The 25,970-nt window shown below is 45.7% G+C and overlaps 1 protein-coding gene and 1 long non-coding RNA gene across 2 annotated transcripts; one reads left to right on the top strand and one right to left on the bottom strand.

Moving 5' to 3' along the window:
• The first annotated feature begins 60 nt into the window (after nucleotides 1–60).
• CHCHD4 (coiled-coil-helix-coiled-coil-helix domain containing 4) lies at nucleotides 61–25,274 on the top strand. Its single transcript, XM_012472526.2, has 3 exons — nucleotides 61–200; nucleotides 8,392–8,490; nucleotides 24,191–25,274. Exons 1-3 carry the CDS (start codon nucleotides 179–181, stop codon nucleotides 24,493–24,495), a joined length of 426 nt encoding a protein of 141 aa, XP_012327949.1. The 5' UTR covers nucleotides 61–178; the 3' UTR covers nucleotides 24,496–25,274.
• LOC135268879 (uncharacterized) lies at nucleotides 19,513–25,970 on the bottom strand. Its single transcript, XR_010337233.1, has 2 exons — nucleotides 25,651–25,970; nucleotides 19,513–22,902 (listed from the first exon to the last, which is right to left on the bottom strand). It is a non-coding gene; the product is annotated as an uncharacterized LOC135268879 (long non-coding RNA).

Here is a 25,970-nt window from a genome sequence, read left to right as displayed (position 1 = left end):
AGGTGGGCCGGGCCGGGGTTGAGAGGCTGCCGAGGCAGGCGCGCGGCGGGCAGGCCTGGAGGGGGCGGGTCCGCCCGGGCTTCTGAGGCGCTCGCCCTGCCTGAGGAGAGGGAGGTCACCGCGTGAAACTGTAGCTGTCGCCGCCGCTTCTGCAAGGTCTCAAAGCCGGGCTGCAGCCATGTCCTACTGCCGGCAGGAAGGTAGGGAGGTCGGGCTGCCATGGATACGGGCCTGCGAGGGCCTGCGGGAGGCACGCAGGCCCTGGTGCCTCGCGACCACGCCGCCGGCGCGGGCCACCTTGAGGCGCGGCCCAGGTGGCCACCCTGGGACCATCCAGGGAGGGCCGGCCGGGGGGTCGCCGCTTCAGTTTGGCAGATGAGAATACCGAGGCTCTGGGGCTAACGGGGCTGGTCCAAGGTCACGGTGAAGCCCGAACCCGGACCTTAGAGGGGCCTGTACGTGGGAAGTCGTAAACTAGGCCGTGAGGAGGCACGGGAAGTGCGGAGCACGTTGCGTGTGGCTCGTAACTGGGAATTGATGGTTGTTAATTATTACTGCCGCTCCTGCCATACACCACGTGTTTCCATTTTGCTCTAGCCTTTAAAAGGCGCGTCCGGAAAAGTGGCCACTCCGAGTAGCGTGTGGTGTGCTGGGGTGCCAGAGTTCCACTAACGGGAATGTTCTTGAGCCCCCTGCTGCCTGTCAGGCACTGTTCAAGGAACCTTACGTGGCTTGTCTCATTGATCTCGCTGCGACCTTTGTAAGTCGGGCTCTGGTACTGGTCACATTTTACTGAAGAGTAAAGTTAGACACAGGAGACTTGGCTAAAGCCACTCAGCCAGCAAATCGTGGAGCTGGGGTTTGTATTATATCCGAGCGAGTCAAGGTATACGCCACACTCTGAGTTTGAATTATGAGTCCTTTATTTTCGCCGGCAACCAAGAGGTGGCTAACGCCCGAAATTCTCTCCCTGAAGAAAGAGTTAAGGGGTTTTTTATACCCTAGTTTGAAAAGGGAGGGGGGAAACTAGCTGAAAGCAATTTTTTCACAGAAGCAGAGTAAGCAAAAAGTTAAAAGATAAACTAGGACGTGAGAAATAAAACAGTGCCAGGTGCAAGGGGTAAAGCTGTCATAAAACACATACAACTTAAAGATAATGGGGGCTCTGGGCACTCGACAGCACCTGCATTCCCAGGCTGCTGGTACCACTTAACTCGATCTCTTATCAATAAATGCATTCCTGGATGTGCCCAGTGTCAGCCTGCACCAGCTACATACTAGAGTTACATACTTAATGGTGGGGAAATAACTAAAATGAAGAAGCTAAGATGGAGTCTGTCCGGCTCAAGAAGCTAACATGAAGCCTGAACAGCTCTCAGTCTGAGAGAGTTGGTTTTAGCTGACAAAAAGCAGGTTATCACATTTGAGCCTGGGCATTCTGACCCCAGACAAGTCTTATCCAATCTAGTGCCCAGTGGATTGCAAGGAGTACCCTGCCTACTCCCACTCCAAAGTTGAGCTCTGACCACGTACTGCTTCCTTGATGTTACTCTACCCAAGGGCTCTGAAGTACCCAAGCTGCAGGTCGGAGGGCTTCCCCACACACTGCCACTAACTGGCTCCTTGGCCCTGAGCTCCCACCTAACCCCTCCAGGCCCTGGTTTCCAGTGCTGTAAAATGAGATGTTGGGCTTCATTCATACAGCAGATATTCATGAAGCACCTTCTCGCACCATAGAAGCGGAGGTGGATGGTTATAAAGCTACAGAGAGAGTTAGAAGTCACCCAGAAATTCTTTGGTGAATGCTCCAGTTCCCTCAGTTAATTGAAGCAATTGGAAGCCCAGAGAAGGAGGTGGCCTACCTGTAGTTAAACATCCAGTTAGGAGAATAGCTCAGCCTAAAATGCTGAGCCTCTTCCCATCTGCATCTAGAACCTCTCCTCCTTGGGGTCATAAAGCCATAAGACTCACTCTTTAATGAGTACTATTGTATTTCCCCATATTACTACTGAATGTGTGCCATAAGCAAAAGTCCTCTGCTCTCACCACTCTTGTCTTGTTTTTAGTTTCGGGTCTTTGAGTCTCTAATTTACTTCATTTAGCAAATAACTTTTGAACCTTTGGGTATAATGAGGCTGTGCTGATAAACAAGACTCTTCGTTTCTTTGAAGATTTACAGGAGGCAGGTTTCTCTGGGAAGGGGAGGCTAGGTCCATCTGCCTCCAAAACATGGAGCCTTATCTTTTCCTGGTTCAAAGATCTCTGTTAGTTTGGAGAGGAATGAGAATTGAAAGCACTCATTTATAGCCTTCCTTAGTATTTATCTTATCCATACCACTGCCCTCCTAAGAAGTCCCTTTTTTTTTGTTTTTTGCCCACTGATCCTTTATGCTTCCCATAGGATTTAGGAAAATGATCCCAAACTCCTTACCATATCAGAGCTTATGTGATCTGGCCCTGTCTGCCTTTCCAGCCTGGTTTCTTCCTACTCTTTCACTGCTCAGCCTCTGGCCTCTTGGCTATTCCCTTGGCTTGGTATATCCTGGCTCCAGCTCTTCCATGGCTGACTCCTCACCCTTTAAAATTTAGCTCCAATATCACCTCCTGACCCTTTGTGTCCTCCACATCCTGAACTCTCTGAAATCACCTTTTTTATTTTTTGCCATCTTATTTCTTCCCTGTCTTCTCCCACTAAGCTCAGAGCATCAGATGGGCTGTGGAATCCCCAGCATCTAGCATAGGGCCTGGTGTACAATGGGTGCCCAAATCTTTATTGAATCATGCGTATACCTTCCCTTTGTTCTGAGTGAATCACTTGCCTGTGCAAGTTTATGTCAGGGGTCCACCTGCCACCCAGCCTTCAGGTTCAACTCCTCGGTTTGGCATTCAAGGAGCTCTCAGCCTCGCTCCCTGGCCTTGAGTTACCCACACTTCTCCATGTCAGCACCATAGTGTTTCTTTCTTAGTTTCCTCTTTCTAATGCAGAGCCTGCCCACTCCTGTTTAGTCAACATTTATAGAGCACATGTGATGTGCCAGCCATTGGGCATACAGTAGTGAGCAAGGTGACACCTTCTCTGCCCTCCTGGCATGGTGGAAGAGATTGCCATTAAAACACCACCAGACAAATGCATGATTACGTTGTCATAAGTGATGTGAAGGGAAAGCCCAGCATGCTATGACCGTTTAGTGAAAGGCTCTATGGGATCTAAGAAGGCTTCCTGAAGTTTCAGAGATCCTTTTAAATGTCACTTTCTTAAGAAAACCTTTTCCAATACTGAACATGTGTGAGTGAACACTACTTCTTAAAACCCTCCTTTTGCCCTCCAGGCTTTGGAATGTCTATTCCCCTCCTTCCCTCCCTGAAGCTCTTTGTTAGGGACAAAGGTAGGATCCCTCCCCTTCCAGCTTCTCCACTGGATGCCTGTGTCATATTCAGCTGTGACCACTAGGTAGTAGCACAGAGCTGGAGCTGAGGAAGATTTGTTGAGCTAAACTTCTAACATTTGCATTCTTCTTACACTCTGTCTGAAAGCTATTCGTGTATTCTTCACAGACAAAATTCCTGTACTTGATCCTCCTAAATACAGGGGAGTTGTATCTTTCAAAGAGGTTAGATTCTAAACGTGAAAGTCCTTAGCAGTCAGATTTATCAAACTCTTAGAAACCCCTTACCTCACTCAAAATACACCACAGGCACCCCTCCCTCTGGCTTTAGATCTCTTTCTTGGGTTGAGCTTCAGAAAGTAGTAATTGGAATTGTATTGCAGGTGCATTGAATCAACTTAGCCAAAAGGAGAGAAGCTAAGTTCATAGTGCAGGCTGCCATTCTCAAACATGACCCTGGGGAGTGAGCATCCATGGGAGACAAGAAACTCCTTCCTCTGCAGGACACAGAGGCATTCCTTCTGGGGAGGATTCACTGAGAGATTCTGGCATGTAAAGATCCTTCCCTTTCATGGGGGAAATCAAACTACTTATCCAAGGAATTGTTTGGTCTCACTCACTTAATGGTGATAACCATTATGTCTTCCTGACTTCAGCTGAGACTGGGTGACAGAGCAGCAGGACCGTCATCTCAGACAAACACTGCCACTTTAAGTTCCAGCTCCCTTTCTAGCCTCATGCATTTCAAGGAAATCACTTCTCTTCTAACTATAAGCAGCCAGAAAGAACAGACAGTAAAACACAGATAAGACAGCTTGGGCACAGAGGGAGGTGGGGGGAAAGTCTCTTGGGTAACTGCCAAACTTCTCGCTCATACAGTGGGCCCCAGTAAAACAGTGGGCCTTAATAGCCACATTCCTTTCCCTTCAGGTGCACTAAGATAGGGAAGCTAAAGGCAGACTCTGGAGAGTACACCTGCAGCTACAGAAAGATGTGTGGAAACAGACACACAGCTCTCCCTCCCAGATAAGCACAACAAAGAGACACAGAAGCTGTCTAAGCCACTGATAAACTCTCCTACCCTGAATCCTTAAAAACTTTTAGTCACAGCCGGGTGCGGTGGGTGGCTCACGCCTGTAATCCCAGCACTTTGGGAGATTGAGGTGGATCATGAGGTCAAGAGATCGAGATCATCCTGGCTAACATGGTGAAACTCCATCTCTATTAAAAATACAAAAATTAGCTGGGTATGGTGGTGGGCACCTGTAATCCCAGCTACTCGGGAGGCTGAGGCAGGAGAATTGCTTGAACCCAGGAGGTGGAGGTTGCAGTAAACCGAGATTGTGCGACTGCACTCCAGCCTGGCGACAGGGCAAGACTCCATCTTAAAAAAAAAAAAAACTTTTAGTCCGTGAGAGAGTGTGCCTCTGACCTAACTCAGCCAGCTGCCCCTCTCAGGTTTGTTTAAAATAAACCTATTCCCTGTTGACTGTAAAGCCACCCTTCATATTTCTTTCCTCTTTAATCCTTACACTGGGATCTTCATGCCCTAATCCAGAGTTGTTTCTCCATTCATTTGTTTCAACAAATATTGAACACCCACTGTGTCCTTGGCAGTATTCTGGGCTCTGAGGATACTGCAATGAACAGAATAGACAAAAATCGCTGCCTCTAAGGAGCTGGCATTCCAGTGGCAGTGACAGGTGGTAAACATACATAGTATGTAAGGTGAGGAAAATTACTTTGGATAAAAATAAAACAGGATAAGGGAGATGGGCAGTGGTCAGGGATGGTGGCATCTGAGCAGGAGGTGAAAGCAGGGAGAGATTGCTTTGAGGGTACCTGAGGGAAGAGAAAGTGCTCCTGGAGGAGAGAACACCCTGTGCAAAGGCCAGAGGTAGGCATGTGCTCAGCATGTTCAAGTAAAAGCAGAGGCCGTCGTGGCTGGAGTGGAGGGAGTGATGGTGGGAGATGGGGTCGTAGAGGTGAGGGATGAAGCTCCTTCTGGATGTGTTTGAATATGGAGCCATTCCAGTTTGCTGATAGAGAAAGACGAGTTGGGGATGGTACTACCAAGAGTAAAACTACCAAGAGTAAAACTAAACAGTTGGGGGTGGAAGGCGTCTTGGTATACTGCTCAGTCAGTTCTGTTCTCAGCCCCACCCTGAAGTCCTGCTCGCAGAATGACCCCTCGGGCCTCCAGTTCCCCACTCTTATCAAGGTTCTGGGTGGGGACTAAGTTGATTCTGGGTAACTTCCTCCTTGTGCACTTTGGGTTCAGCTTTCTTCACTGATTAAGTCAGAGAGCACTGGACCATCAGCGTTCCCATTTCCAAAGCATTGTTGACATCTCTGAGCCTGTGATTGTCTCTTTTACTGGCCACGCTATCCTTGTCAGTTGATACCCTTTAAAAAGTTACTGTCTTTTGAGTGGGATTTCAGCAGACAGCAGAAACTCATTTCACCTCCCCAACCATGTGAGGTAGGTAGGTGGAGCCAGTGGTAAGAACTGGTTTCTGAGGCCCAGAGTGTACCTGAGCTTACACAGTGGGAAGTGCTTAAGCTCAGATTTGAACTCCATTTCTCAGACTCTCTGTGATATTGAAGCCACCGTGAGCCAGAGGGTTTAAGGTAGTTATCCACCTCCTTCAGAACATGCATATTAAACTGCTTTTAAAGCTTATCTTGGAAATAAAAACACAAGCAGTTTAAAATTTTATTTCTCTGGAGAAATTGCTGAGAAATGTCATGAGAACTAGTCTAGCTGATTGTCCCACTAGTTGGCATTTTATGACTAGTCTGACCAGTTCTTTCTTTCACAGTTAGGTCTGTTAGGAATAAGTAAGCTTTGTCCTTGCATCAGTCCTTGAATCTGCTTTTAAACATTCCAGAAAGCAAAGACCCACCAGGACAAGCATGTGACAGACAGTTTGCAGGGGACACACTCCAGATTTTTCAGACCAGAGTTTCTGTTCCTGCTCTGCCTTCATTCACTACATGCCTTTTGGTCTGTTTCTCAGCTCCTGTGGTCTCTATAAAACAGAGATAACATAATACCCACCAGTGAACTCACAGATGTCAAACACATTGCATTGGACAAAAATGTGTAAAAGATGCAGCCGTTACAGTTCTACCTTCGATCCAGTGTGAACTGTGCTCCAAGAGAATATGTCCAGGAAGACACATGTGAGGACTTGGCCCTGTGAGAGGGACCTGGAATTCTCAGTGGGATTATGCTAGGCTGGTGTTTCCTAACCTGGCTGTGTATCACAGTTATCTGTGAAGCCCGTGAGCTATATGGACGTGGCAGAGAGCGCGATTCAGCTTTTCTTGGGTGAGGCCCGGTCTCTGTATGTATGGCAAACCCAAGGAGGCCCTCCATACTTTACTGGATCCTTTTTCTGCCTGTAACTGGGCCTCACCATTGGGCTGCAGTGAGCTGCTGTCTTGGTAAACAAAACTAACAGAGCTGAGTTGAGAAATTTGCATCAGCTCATTCTGCTTAGTGTTCAACATTTTTACAGATTGCTTTTGAGTATTTTGGAAGCTGGCCAGAATTAGCAAGTTTACGAGGTACTTTAACAAGCCCTGGCTGCCTGGTCCAGAAGCTTTCCCAGGCCAGCCACAGGGAAAAGCAGTCTTCTCTCAGATGACATGCAGTGTTGAGGCAGAGACCGGCTCTGGGAGCAGAAGCCTCCAGTGGGTTTGGGGTCCTGGCCCTGTGTGTGCTGAGGATGTTTTGTTCAGTGTTAGATGCCATTATTCTTGTGCAAATGTTGGTGTGAGGCAGTGTGGGTGTGTGGAAAGGATCTCCAACAGTGCTGACTTCAGAGAGTCCTGTCCTGTGTGACCCAGCAAGTCACTACTCAGAGCTGATGGCCCACCATGCAGCGTGGGGTACTGAGGACAAGGTGCTCCTTGCCCACAATGGGAATATCTGACGCATACCTGCGCTGTGGTTAGCTGATGGCCAAAGTTTTTAGGAAGGTGAGGTGGTGGTGACAGCTACAAGGTGTAGCAGAGAGGGCTGTGAGGGCCTGCTTTGTTGCTTGCATAGCCACTCAGCCTTGGTTTTCTTCTGTACTCAATGGGGGCTGAGGGTGATAATACTTCATGGGGGTCACTGTAAGGCAGTTAATACACCCACCCTAGTTTGGCCAGGACTGATGTGCTTTTCTTTGCTCACTCAGCCTCCCATGAGGAGAAGCTCCTAATATAAAATGCATTTGACTCTCACTGGTTTGTTTTCCTGGAGCCATCAGACCTTCTGGCACCCAGGCCCCAGGGCTAGGGCTCCGGTTGTGAACAAGGTGCTCTGCACTTTAGGCATGCTGGCTCTCCCATGCTGGTCCTCACAGGACCGCAGTCCTGACCCTAACCACTGTTGGGTTTGTCCTAAAATAATAAACTGCAGGTGGTCGCAGTTAAAAACATTAAGAAGTGCTCTTTCTGCTGCCCAACCCCTCAGTTATTATACTTGTTGGGAAATGGTCCCCAGGCCTCTCTGACTGTGGGGAATGGAATGGCTTCAGTGTTCCTCACCATGACCCTTCCTTCTTCTGGCCATGATTAGGAGCCCAGAGGCCTAGTGAGGGTGCTGGCCGTGGGCACTCTCAGGCCACCTGTGTTCTCAGCCTTTCAGAGCCAGGGGCCTGTGGCTGCATCAGCTGTGTGGGCTGCAGTGATCTGTAGGCTGAGAACCCACATCACTGCACACTCGCTTTGCCAATGTGCTCAGTCTTCCTTTGACTTTTTATGAATTCTGAACCCTGTGGGTAAACCCTAGGACACTCTTTTTTCTTCAGTACTTTGTTTCCTGCCCTGCCCTTTATCCATCCCCTTTTGTTTCCTCCCCCAGCATATGAGAACAGTTTGATGGTCACCTCACATGCGGGTGGCATATGGGACAGTCTTCAAACTTGGTTTGTGTGGCAGCTGCTGTGAGTTTTAAGCTGATTCACTGCTCTTGAATGAAACATTTCTTCCTCCATTTTCCAAACACTAGGGAAGGATCGAATCATATTTGTAACCAAAGAAGACCATGAAACTCCAAGCAATGCAGAATTGGTGGCTGATGACCCCAATGATCCATACGAGGAGCATGGTGAGTGACATGAGGCCTCACAGGGACCCACATCAGGGAATTGGGGGGAAGCCCAGTGTTCTTAATTCCTTTCCCATGTTTTCCTAGCTAAGGCCGAGTTTTCAGGTATCTATTCTCAGCCGTAGACCATCTCTGAAGGCAGCAATTTATCTCCCTCAGAGGTTTGAGGGGCTGTGCTTTCCAACCTTGTTCTGATGTACTTTCCTGGCACAACTATTAAGTTTTGGGAGAGGGTGTTAGTAGATTCCAGCAATTATAGGTAGGTTAAGGAGACAGGGCTCTTGCTCAGACAAGTTGCCAGACTGAACTCTGCCACATCTACCAACTTTATTAGCAAGCAGACAGTCATGTACCTTGTTCTGTAAGACTGGTGAAGTCCCTCCTCTCTCTAACTGCTCCAGCAAGCACCTTACATGAAAAGGTCACTTGACACAGCTTTCCAGCAGCAGGATTCAACAAAGCTGGTCAGAGCTATTGCACACTCCTTGGTTAATGGCTAAATATAACAGTGGTCACTTGGGCCCAGGACTTTGTTCCAGAGTATTTGGGCTGCTAGACTCACTAGATACCTACTACAGCATGTGTGAGGTCTGAGCCTGTGTGAGGTGGATGTGTGTGTGCAGTGCTCATGAACAATCCACATCTTTTACAGTACTCAGTTCACCAATCAAAAACCACTTATAATGCCCATGATGGCAACTAACCTTCTAGTGCTAATTGGTGATTGAAGAGCTTGCAGCAGCCGCCTCTAGAATTTGGGTTCCTGATTGGAATTTTTCATATGCTAACTGACATGTATATTCCTTTCTGTAGGACGCTTTACTTGTTGCCTTAACTGCTCCTAGGGGTTACAGCTAAGGGTGCATATCCAGCCCCCAGTGGAAGCAGTGGGAAATGCAGAAATTATGCAGAGTGTTAGCATTCTGAGAAAGCCAGCTGCAAGGGCAAGCTTAATCAGGGCTTACATGTCCATTCTAGTACTTTCCCTATCTTTAGATCCATATTAAGCACATTTCATTAACTGATCAAGACTGTGGAGGCCTGCAGGACAAATCAGGCCTTTTCTTTGCCTCACAGTGTTATTAAAAACTGAATGTATCTGCCTTTAGACTGAGCTGCCCCCTCCAGAACCCACCATTCTTTCCTTTCCCTGTTGTTTTCTTACCTGCTTTCGTCAATTACAGTATATCTGCTTGGATTTTAGGTATCCCCTATGATGCATTTGGCTTTACAGCCCCTTATAGTGAATATATTGTACAAAGAAGCATATAAAACACAGAGAACTCTGGGACCCAAGTTCCAAGCTCTTAACTGCAGAATTACTAAGTGGACCAAGTAAGCCACCGGTTTATGCCATCTACCTGCCTTCCAGCACCCAGCTCTGCAACTGAGATGGTGTGTGGAATAGCTAAGAGTATCAAGAAAAAAAAGGTGGCAGAATTAATTTTCCTAGAACCAAAACATCAGGAGTACATTAAAAATCATCTGATCCAATGAAAAAACTGGGGGTCCAGGAGGAGGCGGAGACTGACTCAGCCAGAGACTGGAGCTCCAGGCCTTAGACTGCATGTTTGACCACACTGCATCTGGGCTTTATGTGACATGCCAAAAATACCCTCTGTGTGGATTTATATTGTGTCCCTGAAATGCAGACTGGCACCATGTGCTTTCTGGAGAGGTATCTCATTCCAGCTCACCTGCCCCTAAGAAATAATGAAACAAGGACTCCTGGAGACCTAGGTTATAATTTTTTTTGTACTTTTTAATCAACCACCTGGTCAATTTGCACTGAGTTATTTTTATATTTTATATATGTGTGTGTATATATATATATATATATATATATGTAGGGCTGGTGACCCACAGGGTCGTGGGGTGTGCCTTTTTCTGTGCTGAGGAACAGGATCCGAGAAATAGAGAGACAGGACACAGAAGTACAAGGAAAACGCAGCTGGGCTCGAGGGGCCACGCCACTTACGAGCAGAGTCAGGTGAGGCCCCAAATGTCCAAAAGTGCGAGTATTTATTGTGTATAGGTTAGAGGGCAGGGCAGTGAATGAAGTCATCTTTAAGGATAGTGATAGGGTCGTGAGCAATAAAACAAGGAGTCCACCCCCATTAGGTCACCTAGGCTGGGAGGTGGACAGTGTGCAGCAAGGAGTCCATTCCCATTAGGTCATCGAGGCAAGGGCCATGTGCAGTAAGGGGTCCACCCCTATTAGGTCACCGAGGCATGGAGGTGGGCCGTGTGCAGTGAAGAGGGTGCAGTGTGCAATACCTCTGTCTATGGGCAAGCTACTAAGAAGATTTATAGGAGGATGCTTTAAGTTACATAGCAGTGACAGAGCTGTCAGGGTCTATGCCACTTGCTGGCAGTTTCCAATGAGTTCTATAGGGGAATGCTTTTCGAGCAGCACAGTAACAAGAGCTGATAAAGTTCACAGTCACCAAGGTAGATTGCCATTCTGAGGGCAGCCTTCCACAAGAACTGGAGCAAGGTCCTACAACTCCTTTATTAGGAGGAGTGGCTCTTGCCCCAAGCCTGCCATACAGCAGGTATCTTTACAATACTGAATGCTGCTGCCTGGGCCATGGATTCTTGTCCTGGTATAACTGTTTTTCCCTTAAATCATGCTGTGCACTGTGTCTGCTCTACGCATTCCTCCGATTATAAGCTGCTTATTCCTTAATTCATGCTCTGTACTGTATCTACTCTAGGCATTCCTCCGATTATAAACATATATATATATGTAAATAACTGAGTGGTAAGGTATTCTTTAGGCACTCATTCTATGAACTAATATATGATTATATATAGAGGATTGTATAAAGGGAAATAACTGAGTAGTAACACTATAAACTGAGATATTCTCCAGGTCTTAATTGTGCCAGGATTCTGCTTAGCTCTCCTTTCTCAGTATATATATATATATATATATATACACACACCTATATATACATATATATATATAGGTATATACATATATACCTATATATATATATTTTTAAATTTTTTGCTAAAAACACTTTAATATCCTTGTGACAATTAGTGTCACATCAAAGACTAATGGTCTGAAAGTGCCAACACTAGTCAGTAAATGTGAAAAGATGAGGTAGTCCTACAAATATGGCTAAAAGTATGATCAAAAATAAGTTTAATGAAGAATACGCTTTAAAATTCTACTTTAAATTTTTAGACATGGCCAGCCTTCTAAGAAACTTGTTTTTTTCTATAATAAAAAACTTTACAAGATTTTAAATAATTAAACATATTTGATACTAAATCAGTTTTATGGCAAGATTAAAATTATAGTGTATATTCAACTATCATTCCCATCCAGCTTATTCTGGGTAAGAATCCTATTAGATTTCATATATATATTTTTCGTATATATATATAGTTTTTTTAATTGCACTTTAGGTTCTGGAGTACATGTGCAGAACATGCAGGATTGTTGCATAGGTACATGCATGGCAATGTGGTTTGCTGCCTCCATCCCCCCTCTCACCTATATCTGGCATTTCTCCCCATGTTATCCCAGCCCAACCTCCCTACCCACTGCTGTCCCTCCCCTAGTCCCCCCCAACAAACCCCCGTGTGTGATGCTCCCCTCCCTGTGTCCATGTGTTCTCATTGTTCAACACCCACCTATGAGTGAGAACATGTGGTGTTTGATTTTCTGTTCTTGTGTCAGTTTGCTGAGAATGATGGTTTCCAGATTCATCCATATCCCTACAAAGGACATGACCTCATCGTTTTTTATGGCTGCATAGTATTCCATGGTGTGTATGTGCCACATTTTCCTTGTCCATTCTATCATCGATGGGCATTTGGGTTTGTTCCAGGTCTTTGCTATTGTAAACAGTGCTGCAGTGAACATACGTGTGCATGGTGTGTTTATAATAAAATGATTTATAATTCTTTGGATATATACCCAGTGATGGAATTACTGGGTCAAATGGAATTTCTATTTCTAGGTCCTTGAGGATCACCACACTGTCTTCCACAGTGGTTGAACTAATTTACACTCCCACCAACAGTGTAAAAGTGTTCCTATTTCTCCACATCCTCTCCAGCATCTGTTGTCTCCAGATTTTTTAATGATTGCCATTCTAACTGGCGTGAAATGGTATCTCAATGTGGTTTTAATTTGCATTTCTCTAATGACCAGTGATGATGAGCATTTTTTCATGTTTCTTGGCCTCATATATGTCTTCTTTTGAAAAGTGTCTGTTCATATCCTTTGCCCACTTTTGAATGGGTTTGTTTTTTTTCTTGTAAATCTGTTTTAGTTCTTTGTAGATTCTGGATATTAGCCCTTTGTCAGATGGGTAGATTGCAAAAATTTGTTCCCATTCTCTTGGTTGCCAGTTCACTCTAACGATTGTTTCTTTTGCTGTACAGAAGCTCGCAAGTTTAGTTAGATCACATTTGTGTATTTTGGCTTTTGTTGCCAATGCTTTTGGGGTTTTAGTCATGAAGTCCTTGCCTATGCTTATGTCCTGAATGGTTTTGCCTAGGTTTCCTTCTAGGATTTTTATGGTGTTAGGTCTTATGTTTAAGTCTTTAATCAATCTGGAGATAATTTTAGTGTAAGGTGTCAGGAATGCATCCAGTTGCTGCTTTCTGCACATGGCTAGCCAGTTTTCCCAACACCATTTGTTAAACAGGGAATCCTTTCCCCATTGCTTTTGTCAGGTTTGTCAAAGACCAGATGGTTGTAGATGTGTGGCATTGCCTCTGAGGCCTCTGTTCTGTTCTATTGGTCTATATCTCTGTTTTGGCACCAGTACCCTGCTGTTTTGATTATTGTAGCCTTGTAGTAGAGTTTGAAGTCAGGTAGCGTGATGCCTCCAGCTTTGTTCTTTTTGCTTAGGATTGTCTTGGCTATGTGGGCTGTCTTTGGTTCTATATGAAGTTTAAGGTGGTTTTTTCCAGTTCTGTAAAGAGGGTCTTAAGTAGCTTGATGGGGATAGTGTTGAATCTATAAATTACTTTGGGCAGTATGGCCATTTTCACAATACTGATTCTTCCTAACCATCAGCATGGAATGTTTTTCCATCTGTTTGTGTCCTCTCTTATTTCCTTGAGCAGTGGTTTGTAGTTCTCCTTGAAGAGGTCCTTTACATCCTTTGTTAGTTGTATTCCTAGCTATTTTATTCTCTTTGTAGTAGTTGTGAATGGCAGTTCGTTCTTGATTTGGCTCTCTTTAAGTCTGTTATCAGTGTATAGGAATGCTTGTGATTTTTGCACATTGATTTTGTGTCCTGAGACTTTGCTGAAGTTGCTTATCAGTTTAAGGAGATTTTGGGCTGAGACGATTGGGTCTCCTAAATATACAATAGTGTCATCTGCAAATAGAACCAATTTGACTTCCTCCTTTCCTATTTGAATACCCTTTATTTCTTTTTCTTGCCTGATTGCTCTGGCTAGAACTTCCAATACTGTATTGAATAGGAGTGGTGAGAGAGGGCATCCTTGTCTAGTGCCAGATTTCAGAGGGAATCCTTCCAGTTTTTGCCCATTCAGTATGATATTGGCTGTGGGTTTGTTTTAAATAGCTTTCATTATTTTGAGATACATTTCATCGATACCTAGTTTATTGAGAGTTTTTAGCATAAAGGGCCATTGAATTTTGTTGAAGACCTTCTATGCATCTATTGAGATAAACGTGGTTTTTGTCTTTGGTTCTGTTTATGTGGTGGATTACGTTTATAGACTTGCATATGTTGAACCAGCCTTGCATCACTTGATCATGGTGGATAAGCTTTTTGATGTGCTCTTGCAATCAGTTTGCCAGTATTTTATTGAAGATTTTTGCATCTATGTTCATCATGGATATTGGCCTGGAGTTTTCTTTTTTTGTTGAGTCTCTGCTGGGTTTTGGTATCAGGATGATGTTGGTCTTGTAAAATGATTTGGGAAGGATTCCCTCCTGTTGGATTGTTTGGAATAGTTTCAGAAGGAGTGGTACCAGCTCCTCTTTGTATATCTGGTAGAATTCGGCTGTGAACCCATCTGGACCTGGGCTTTTTTTGGTTGGTAGGCTATTAATTGCTGCCTCAACTTCAGCTCTTGTTATTGGTCTATTCAGGGTTCCGACTTCTTCCTGGTTTAGGCTTGGGAGGGTGCAAGTGTCCAGGAATTTATCCATTTCTTCCAGGTATACTGGTTTATGTGCATGGAGTTGTTTGTAGTAATTTCTGATGATAGTTTGTATAAGGTTTGTTCTTGCCGAGTTTAAAATGAAGAAACTGAGGCCAGCACAAGAAGATCCAATGCGAAGGGTTTATTCAGGCTCCTGGGTGAGGTTCTGTGGTCTGACAGGAGGGGCCAGAGAAGTCGCACGGACTCCTCTCAGACATGGGTTTTTATAGGGAGTGAAGGAGCTCAATTGGTTGTGGGAAAGCAGGGTGTGGGCAAAGCAGGACTACTATTGGGTAGGGTTACAAGCCTTTGTTTGAAGGCCAGGCTGTGCCAGAAGGGGAGAAGGGAACATGTCCGAGCTTGTCCGAGCATGTCCGAACGTTCGGAAAAAAGGGGCGGGGGTGTGCATCTGAGCTCCTGGCGAGGCAACCGGCCTTACATTCCGACTTTTTGATGATAGATAGAGGGCACTGCTCTTTCTGACTACTTCCTGCTGAATAGAGGTGGAGTGAGGGGGACAAGTCAGTTGGCTGGTGCCTTGACTGAGAATCAGACATAGGGATGAAGCAGCATTTGGTTAACAGCCACTCGTCCAATTTCTCGCATACGAGCTTGTAGGAACCTGAGAAGGAAAGGGGCCAAACAGCAAACAGATTATGATGATAGGAGTGACGATAGGGGTTAGCCAGGTAAGCATGGGAGAAGGCCACCAGCTTAGAGGCAAGACTCCTGTATTTTGCTTTTTACGGAGGTCTTCCTGGAGGCGGTGGAGAGTGTTGATGTTCTCCTCTACTAGGCCTGATTCATTGATGTGATAGCAGCATTCTTCCTGGAGAAACAGACAGGTACCCCCTTTTTCTACCATTAGTAGGTCAAGGGCCTGTCAGTTTTGGAAAGTTACCTGGGCTAGTGACGTGATTTGTCGCTGGAGGGAGGTCAGAGAGGCGGCTGACGCTTCAATGGCCACACGGAGCTTGTCTTCCAGTTGGGTGCCTGAAGTGACACTGTATCCTAGGGCACTGCTCCCGAGTCTGGCTGCTGCTAGAGAGAATGCTAGAGAGAGACCAACAACTATTGGGAGGAAGACAGACTGCTCGTTTGTTTTGGGGAGTAGAGGGAGGCATAAGGAGGGATAGGAGCTCAGCTTGCCCATATACCTTTAACTGTGGGACTAGAGTAACAGGTATGCAGGGGAGGGAAGGGAAGCATTTATAACCTTGGTTAGGGTCCCATTACACCAAAAATATCCTCCCGGAGGTGCGTAGTGGGTGGATCTTACTTTCACAGTCATGTTGCAGCTGGAGCTGTTGGTTGTTCCGTAGCAGAGAAAGAGCTTTTGGGAGTGTACCTTGAACAGTGGGATCCCTATTAGGGTGGTATCAGAGACAGGTTGAACCCAGTCCAGAGGGGAGCTGCGGCTAAGAGGGATTTGTTAAGGGAGGCACATAAAAGCAATTAGTGAAGTTTATGGCTTTGACTAGCGTTAGCCAAGAGAAAGGTTGGTGATTGTTGCACGCAACTTCATTATTACCCTTATCATCATCACTGTCATTACTACAACCTTTATCATCACCACCTTCAGCATTATTACCTTTACCATCACTACCATTACCATTATTACCATTACCATAAAATTCATTATGATTACCACTTTTACTATCACCATCGCCATAACCTTCATTATGATTATCACCACTTTTACCATCATTACCATCGCCTCTGTCATCACCTACAACATACTACCATCACCTTCATCATTACCTTCATTATAATTAACAGTCACCTTCATCTCGAGGGCCTGAGTTGGTTTGTTAAGGTGGCCTCACTCTGTAGGTCCACTGGGGAGGTGACGTGCCTCGAGGGTGGCTGAATCTGTAACTACTGCATAGGCTGCTTTTTGTTGCCCCTCGGCTGTCACTATTGAACTCCCATTTATAAAACGGCAAGGTCTGGGCTAGAGAGGAAGGTTAGACAGGCCCTCCCAATGTGTAACAAATGTATCTATTAGTCTATTAGTTCAGGACAGGAATGAGCTGGGGAAGGGGAATGGGATGGAAGAGGAAACAAAGTATCCGAGTTGAGTAGAGAAGTGGGATGAAGGCTGACTGAAGAATTTTCAAAGAGAAAGTAAGACTCAGAGTGTAAAGGAATGGTAAAGAAGGACTGAGACCTGGGAAGGTATGCTAGGCCCTGAGTAGGAAGGAATAGTTAGCTCCCATATCCACTAAGAAGGAAATGGACTTACCCACTACCTGCATCTTTACCCTGGGCTCAGCGAGGGTGATGGAGGTCCTCGAGTCCGGGCTGTGTCAGTTGTCCAGAAGGCCGAGAAATTCAAGCGAAGGGATTGCTTCCTGCGGACTGGCCTGCTCCTCAAATAGAGGTGCGGGGAGTGGGCCTGCGGTCTGGTACAGGCAATCAACCTTCCAGTGTCCAGTCTGTTTGCAGTTTGGGCAGGGTCCAGGAGGTGGACGAGGACAGGGGCACTGCCGGGCCCAATGTCCTTCTTGACCACATCTGAAACAGGGACTGGACCAGGCCCTTGAAGCATTTTGGAAGGGTTTCGATGGACCTCCCCCACTGGATGTTCGGTGGGCTGCCGGGCTCAGGGTTGCTACAAGAGCTTGGGCTGCTGTAAAGATCCAGTCCCGCTCGTCTGAGGTGAGGGTGGAGGATAGGATTACATATGCGTCTGATAGATTGGAGAGGGAGAAGGGAACGTGCACTCAGACAATGCTCTCTACTCCGGCCACCTCGTGGAGAGGGCAGAGGAAGGTTTCGTTGTTAGGAGCACAGTGCAAGCGGGTGTGAGCACTAACAGGAGAGGCCAGGTTGGGATTAGGAGGTGGAGGAACTGAAGGGGGTTGAGGTCTGTCATAGGACGGAGGATTATTGGGTCGGGCAAGCGGAGAGGAGAGTTCCTCAGGCGCGTCAGGGTCGGAAAAGGAAGAGGAGGAGGGTGGAGGGGCTAAGGGCGAAGGGGAGGGTTTCTTTGGCTGGGAGCACCTGGGCGGTGGTGCACGAGGAACAGAGGGTGGGGCAGGAATGAAGATACCAGAAAGCCTGCACGTAAGGGATTTCTGACCATTTACGGTTCTTTTCGCAAAAGTTATCTAAGTCTGTCAGGACATTAAAGTCGAATGTGCCCTCCAGAGGCCACTTGGACTGGTTGTCTAGAGGATTCTGTGGCCAGGCTATGGTGGAAAGGAAGAGCAGCTTTTTCCTTTTTATGGAAAGACCTAGTTTGGGTAGGTTTTGGACTAGGCATCCTAATGGTGACTTAGGGTTTAAGTGGGACTTCTGGTTCTCGATAGTTGGCTTTTGTGGGGCAGTCAGAAGCAAGGAAGGGATAGGAAAGATATCACACCCAACACGGGCAGAAGAGTTCCTTTCCCAGAGGGGGTGGCTGAGAAAACCTACAGGCTACAATCATTGTAATAAGGAGGAAAACAAAAAGAGACAGGGCTAGGACTGTCTGCCACATGGCAAATTAGAGGCTACAATAAAGACAGTACCACATATAAGAGTGACGGACAAAGGGTGGGTGCCCCCCAGATGGGAGACCAGTCTGATGCCTTCCCGGCCATGTCCCCAAAGGGATGTTTCAGGGGCATCTTGGCTAAGGTGTACCTGTATAACCCCCGGGCCTGGTCACCTCAGAACTTTTCAGTCCAGAGGTGAATCACCATTATGCCTTATGACGTCCCCGTGGAAACACGGGTTGAGGCCCACACAAGCCCCGTAGCTGTTAGGCCGTGGGACTACACATAAACTCACTCACTCACTCACTCGCATCAGAATTAGGAAGAGAGAGAGAGTTAAAAGTGGAAAGTGGCCATCTTAGGTGAGAGAGAAAGAGAGAGAAAATTAAGAGCGGGAAGTGGCCGCCATCTTAAGAGCGGGGAGCGGCCGCCATTTTAAGAGAGAGAAAGAGAGAGAGTAACCGAAAATACAGTTTCTTAAGTAACGGGAGCCTTTATGCCAATGGGCTAGTTCAAAATAAAGGTTTTGGTATAAGTCAGAGGGTTTGGCTCTGCCGTGAGGCAGGGCTGCTTGAACGGGACTTCTGAGTACCCACACCTCGGTCGCTGGTGAGGGTTCAGGAAAGTGGGGACATCTCCCTCAAATTCCTGACCCTAAAAAACCCCTCACAAGGAGAGAACAAGAGTGTAGGGATGTCTCCTCTTACGCTTAGGTCCTAAGCCAGGGTCCTGGACCCACGGCAGCCGGAGTCCCGGACTCCTGGTGGGAATTCCTGACATTGCAACAGTTTCGAACAGGAACTCCACGAGGACAGCAGGTGGGGTAGTGGGCAACAGAAGTCTTACCTTGTGGTGGAACGGCAGCTCCCCGGTCCGGCTTTGAGTGGAGGAGTCAATTTCCCCCAGGAGGGGTCTTACAACTCCTCCTGGGTTTCGGCACCATTTGTAAGGTTTGTTCTCGCTGAGTTTAAAATGAAGAAACAGGCCAGCACAAGATCCAATGCGAAGGGTTTATTCAGGCTCCCGGGTGAGGTTCCGCAGTCCGATAGGAGGGGCCGGAGAAGTTGCACGGACTCCTCTCGGACATGGGTTTTTATAGGGAGTGAAGGAGCTCGATTGGTTGTGGGAGAGCAGGGTGTGGGCAAAGCAGGACTACTATTGAGTAGGGTTACAAGCCTTTGTTTGAAGGCCAGGCTGTGCGAGAAGGGGAGAAGGGAACATGTCCGAGCATGTCCGAGCTTGTCCGAGCATGTCCGAGATTTCGGAAAAAAGTGGGGGCAGGTGTGCATCCGAGCTCCCGGTGAGGCAACCGGCCTTACAGTTTGTATTTCTGTGGAATCAGTGGTGATAATCCCCTTTATCGTTTTTTATTGCATCTATTTGATTATTCTCTCCCTTTTTTTTTTTTTTTTAAATTAATCTGGCTAGCAGTCTATTTTGTTGATCATTTCAAAAAACTAGCTCCTGGATTTGTTGATTTTTTTGAAGGGTTTTTTTGTGTGTCTATCTCCTTCATTTCTGCTCTGATCTTAGTTATTTCTTGTCTTCTGCTAGCTTTTGAGTTTTTTTGATCTTGCTCCTCTAGCCCTTTCAATTTTGATGATAGGGTGTCAAATTTAGATCTTTCCTTGCTTCTCATATGGGCATTTATTGCTATACATTTTCCTCTAGACACTGCTTTAAATGTGTCCTAGAGATTCTAGTACATTGTGTCTTCATTCTTATTGGTTTTGAAGAACACCTTTATTTCTGCCTTCATTTCATTGTTTATCCAGTCAACATTCAAGAGCCAGTTGTTCAGTTTCCATGAAGTTGTGCAGTTCTGAGTTAGTTTCTTAATCCTGAGTTCTAATTTGATTGCACTGTGGTCTGAGAGACTGTTATGATTTCCATTCTTTTGCATTTGCTGAGGAGTGATTTACTTCCAATTATGTGGTCAAGTTTAGAGTAGGTGTGATGTGGTGCTGAGAAGAATGTATATTCTGTGGATTTGGGGTGGAGAGTTCTGTAGATGTCTACTAGGTTTGCTTGGTCCAGATCTGAGTTCAAGTCCTGGATATCCTTGTTAATTTTCTGTCTCGTTTATCTGTCTAATATTGATAGTGGAGTGTTAAAGTCTCCCACTATTATTGTGTGGGAGTCTAAGTCTCTCTGTAGGTCTTTAAGAACTTGCTTTATGTATCTGGGTGCTCCTGTAGTGGGTGCATATATATTTAGGATCGTTAGCTCTTCTTGTTGCATTGATCCTTTTACCATTATGTAATGCCCTTCTTTGTCTCTTTTGATCTTTGTTAGTTTGAAGTCTGTTTTATCAGAGACTAGGATTGCAACTCCTGCTATTTGTTGCTCTCCATTTGCTTGGTAAATCTTCCTCCATCCCTTTGAGCGTATGTGTGTCCTTGCATGTGAGATGGGTTTCCTGGATACAGCACACCAAGGGGTGTTGAGTCTTGATCCAATTTGCCAGTCTGTGTCTTTTGATTGGGACATTTAGCCCATTTACATTTAAGGTTAATACTGTTATATATGAATTTGATCCTGCCATTTTGATGCTAGCTGGATGTTTTGCCCTTTGCGCAGTTTCTTCGTTGTGTCAGTGCTCTTTACCATTTGGTACGTGTTTGGAGTGGCTAGTACTGGTCGTTCCTTTCTATGTTTAGTGCCTCTTTCAGGAGCTCTTGTAAGGCAGGCCTGGTGGTGATGAAATCTCTTAGCAATTGCTTGTTCATAAAGGATTTTATTTCTCCTTCACTTATGAAGCTTAGTTTGGCTGGATATGCAATTCTAGGTTGAACATTCTTTTCTTTAAGGATGTTGAATATTGGCCCCCACTCTCTTCTGGCTTGTAGGGTTTCTGCTGAGAGATCCGCTTTGAGTCTGATGGGCTTCCCTTTGTGGGTAACCTGACCTTTCTCTCTGGCTGCCTTTAGCATTTTTTCCTTCATTTCAACCCTCGTGAGTCTGACAATTATGTACCTTGGGGTTGCTCTTCTTGAGGAATATCTTTGTGCTGTTCTCTGTAGTTCCTGGACTTGAATATTGGCCTGTCTTGCTAAGTTGGGGAAGTTCTCCTGGATAATATCCTGAAGAGTGTTTTTCAGCTTCGATTCATTCTCTCCATCACATTTGGGTACACCTATCAAACGTAAATTAGGTCTTTTCACATAATCTCATATTTCTTGGAGGCTTTGTTCATTTCTTTTCACTCTTTATTCTCTAGTCTTGCCTTCTCATTTTATTTCATTGAGTTGATTTTCAATCTCTGATATCCTTTCTTCTGCTTGGTCGATTCAGCTATTGAAACTTATATATGCTTCGTGAAGTTCTCGTGTTTTTCAGCTGCATCAGGTCATTTATATTCTTCTCTAAGCTGTTTATTCTTGTTAGCATTTTGTCAAACTTTTTTTCAAAGTTCTTATTTTCTTTGCATCAGGTTAGAACATGTTCTTTTAGCTCAGAGAAGTTTGTTATTACCCACCTTCTGAAGCCTGTTTCTGTCAATTCATCAGACTCCTTCATCCAGCTTCGTTCCCTTGCTGGTGAGAAGTTGTGATCTCTTGGAGAAGAGAGATGTTCTGGTTTTGGGTGTTTTCATCCTTTTTGTGCTGGTTTCTTCCCATCTTTGTGGCTTTATCTACCTGTGGTCTTTGTAGTTGGTGACTTTCAGATGGGGTCTCCAAGTGGACCTCCTTTTTGTTGATGATGAAGTTATTTCTGTTTGTTAGTTTTCCTTCTAACAGGCCCCTCTGCCATAGAACTCCTGGAGGTCCACTCCAGACCCTGCTTGCCTGGGGATCACCTGCGGCAGCTTCAGAACAGTAAGGGTTTCTGCCAGTTTCTTCTTCTGTTATCTTAGTTCCAGAAGGATACCTGCCAGATGACAGCCTGAGCTCTCATTTATGAGGTGTCTCTTTGGATATACGGGGGTCAGGGAGCTGCTTGAGGAGACAGTCTGACCTTTTTAGGAGCTCAGGTGCTGAGCTGTGAGCACCATTCTTCCATTCAGACCTGCTAGGCAGGTACATTTAAGTCTGCTGCAGTGGAACTCATAACCGCCTTTTTTCTCAGGTGCTCTGTCCTGGGAAGGTGGGGCTTTATAAGTCCCTGACATGCTGCTGCCTTTTTTCAGAGATGCCTTGCCCAGCTAGGAGGTAGCCTAGTCACAGTCTGCCAGCAGAAACATTGCTGAACTACCATGGGCTGTGTGAACTTCCTTGTGGTTTTGTTTAGAGGTATAGTTAGGACTGCCTCTGTAATGGCGGACACCCTTCCCCTCACAGAGCTGGACTGTCCTGGGTCCAGCTGCGCTTGCTGTGAAACTCTCAATCCAGAGTGTTTCAGATTGCTGGTCCTTGTGGGGGTGGGACCCGCTGAGCCAGATCACCTGGTTCCCTGTTTCAGCCCCCGTTTTTTTTTAGTTGAATGGGCAGCTCTGTCTCCTAAGCATTCTGGGCGCCAGTTGAAACAGCTGCCCAGAATTGTGAGTTTTTGTGTGGAGACCCGCTGCGCCAGCTGAAACAGCCATGCTGGAAACTTGTGGCACTTTTCAGCCCAGGAATCTCCTGGTCTGTGGGCAGTAATGGGGTGACCACTCACCCTCTGCGTTGTTTTCTCTGGGAACTGCACTCTAGAGCTGTTCCTATTTGGCCATCTTGGATCCGCCGTGTGGGTTACAATTTTTAAATGTCAGTATTCTCTTTTGGAAACTGGTTGTGCAGGTTTGTGAGCAGATTTGAACCTGCAGGAGGCAGCATTTACAAATGTTTTTCCAGCACTGAGGTCCCTGTCAAGGAGAAGTTGTGAGATGTAGAGGAAGGGATATGGGCTCTGGGAATCCTGCCAGCCTAGTCTGCAGTCCTAACGTGGGCCATGAGCCACAGAAACTGTGTGTAAACTGGGGTTAGTAGTACACAATGCAGGAGAACTTGATCTGCAACTGCTAATGGTCCTGGGAGTCTGCTGCCTGCTAAGGGGGCAGCACTAGTTGGCATCATCCTTGCTATCCCCATTTCACAAATAAGGTACAGGAATAGCTACAGCAGGTCCATTGATCAGTGGAGCTTCCCAAGCTGGAATTGAGAGGCAGGCGGGGTTTCACCTAGGACTTTGGACATTAGTGCAGAGTGCCAGGCCTGGGTACTGCCCTGGAGTGAAGAATCCTGTGTAATTTCACAGGACATTTTAGAGGCCTCTTAGAAAGTGCTTTCAGGTTCTTGATAAGACTCATGTAAGAAGCTTCTATATGAATCATAAATCTGTGTGTCACAAAGCTGAAAATGAAGCCATCATTTTGAGAGCATTTTGGAAAACCAAGAAATACTATTTAGATGTGAATAAAGTTCAATAAGAAAAGCTATGAAAGTCAAAAGAGGCCTGTTAATAGTGAAAATGAAAACTCATCTATAACCTTCCTCCCTTCCCAGCACATATGTGCAGTTTAACAGTTTGGTTGATTTTTTACAAAAATGCACTCGCACTAATAGTATGCCACCAGCTTCTCATTGTGCAGCATGTCTTAGACATCTTTCCTTGTCAATACATAAGGAGCAACCTCTGCCTTTTCACCAGTCCCCAGACTACGCTGAGCTGCTGAGAGCAGCTGCAGGGCAAGAGGGGCTCAAGGGGCAGGGAGCTTGGGGGTAAGGTGGTCCCAATCATTCATATGGGGAGGGGGATTGGAAAGAGAAGATCAGTACCTCAGTTCCTTAAAGTGAGCTTTCAAAAAGCTCTTCACTAACCATCCAAGTGATCGTCTCTTCTTTGGGTTAAATGGTTCCCGGTATTTAATTCTTGGAGCACAGCCTCAGAGTACTGGGAGGTGGCTTAGAATAGTTTAGTGTTACACATGGAGAAATATGTCCTTGATGGCTTCTCTCCCAGCTCGGTCAAGGAGTGCTGGATATGTGCTAGGCATTTCAACCTAATCCAAATTGAGTTATGGGTCCACAGGCAACGATGGTTCCTGTTGTTCTGTACCACCTGAGTAGCCTGTGAGGCCTGGACCAGTTTTGTATTTTCTGAAACTTTAGAGAACATCTCTCACATTGTCCTTGCTTATCTTCCTGTTCCAGGATTGATACTGCCAAATGGAAATATTAACTGGAACTGCCCATGCCTTGGAGGAATGGCCAGCGGCCCCTGTGGGGAACAGTTCAAGTCGGCATTTTCCTGCTTCCACTATAGCAAGGAGGAGATCAAGGGGTCAGACTGTGTAGACCAGTTCCGGGCCATGCAGGAATGCATGCAGAAATACCCAGACCTCTATCCCCAAGAGGATGAGGAAGAGGAAGAGGAAGAAAAGAAGAAGCCAGCAGAACAAGTACAAGAAACAGCTCCCTCTGAAGCCACTGCAACCAAAGAGGAGGGGTCAAGTTAATGAAGGCCACAAGGCACTGGACTCCAGTCCTTCCACTTCAGTGATATGGACCTTTTGCAAGATGCCTTTTAGTCACCTTTCAAGAAAATGTCTTTCCCTCTGTTGTCCTGTGCACTGTAATATACAAAATAACTTATTTTGATGATCAGGGGTCTTGGCCTCTTGACATATACACTGAAAAAAATGGGGGTTGTGTGTTCTACCTAAACCTGTAGCCGCCACTTTGAAATAATGTGCTGAAACTCAGCAACTAAAAACCATTACCCAGGAACCTTTCTTGTGAGTGAGCTGATATATTCTGATTCATTATATTCCTCTTACTAGATTTTATACCCCCTGGGGAAATAATACAAGTAATAAAAACAAAAACATCTTCTCTTAAAAATGCTGGGGTGGGGCCATATCTACTAACAGAGGCCAGATGGTCAGATACAATTTCTGCAAACCCATCTTGACCTTGAGTATGTTAAGGGGTACTGTACTTCATTCCTGATACATTTTGGTTTCCATGTTGGCGTTGAGCTCCTGATTTTGTGTGTTTGGACAAAGAAGATTTGGGCCCTTTCACTTAGTCCCTTTCTAAGTGAAGGGAGAGGCTGATTTGCTCATCATTATTCCGAAAGCCCTGGCTTGGGGCCCATGTTCACACTGGCTCTCAGTCTGGTCAGCTGCAATGTTCTTGAGAGGTGGGGACCTAATTATTACCAGAGTAGCAGCAAGAAAGGAAAAGTTGTGAATTATTAAGTATTCAATTAAAAGGAAACATGATTTCTACCTGATTTTGAATGTGTCCTTTGTTTTCACTAGTTAAAAATGTTTTTGATAAAAAGGTATAAATTATGAAAAATTCCATTGAAATTCCTCTTGAAAGATACTGGTAAACCAATTTGAGTCTGTTAAAATTTTTTGGGTTGAGTTCAAAGCAAGCTCACATTTTTTGTATGTGAGCAGATGCCATCACACAGACATTGCAGTTAATCCATGAGGTGGGGAAGGCTCTTCCTGTTTCAAAATTGCTTAATTTGCCCAAGGTAACAGCTAGACAGTTTTCAGGCTGTGGCATAGTAATGCCTCATTTGTCCCAAATGTGTTATTTGTGTAAAGAGTTACCTTAAAACTTAGTAGCTTGAAAGAAGGAATCTGGACATAGCTTACCTGGGTTCTCTGGCTCAGTGTCTCATGAGGCTATGATCCTTGCATTCATCTCAAGGTGTGACAGGCCTTTCAAGATTGCTCAAAGTGGTTTTTGGGAGGGTTCAGTGGGTTGAATCTTGTGGTTTGTGGATTGCGGGCCTCAGTGCCTTACTGGCTGTTGGCCAGACATCTCCCTCAGTTCCTTGCCACACGGGCTTTGCCTTAAAAGGGTCAGCTCGGCTGGGCACAGTGGCTCATGCCTATAATCCTAGCACTTTGGGAGGCCGAGGCAGGCGGATCACCTGAGATCAGGAGTTCAAGACCAGCCTGGCCAATATGGT

Source organism: Aotus nancymaae, unplaced genomic scaffold (assembly GCF_030222135.1).
Source record: "Aotus nancymaae isolate 86718 unplaced genomic scaffold, 86718_ANA_hifiasm-v0.15.2.pri h1tg000046l, whole genome shotgun sequence".
Lineage (NCBI taxonomy): Eukaryota > Metazoa > Chordata > Mammalia > Primates > Aotidae > Aotus > Aotus nancymaae.
The sequence above is the reverse complement of the archived record's forward strand: the minus strand, read 5'-3'. Positions and strand labels throughout refer to the sequence as shown.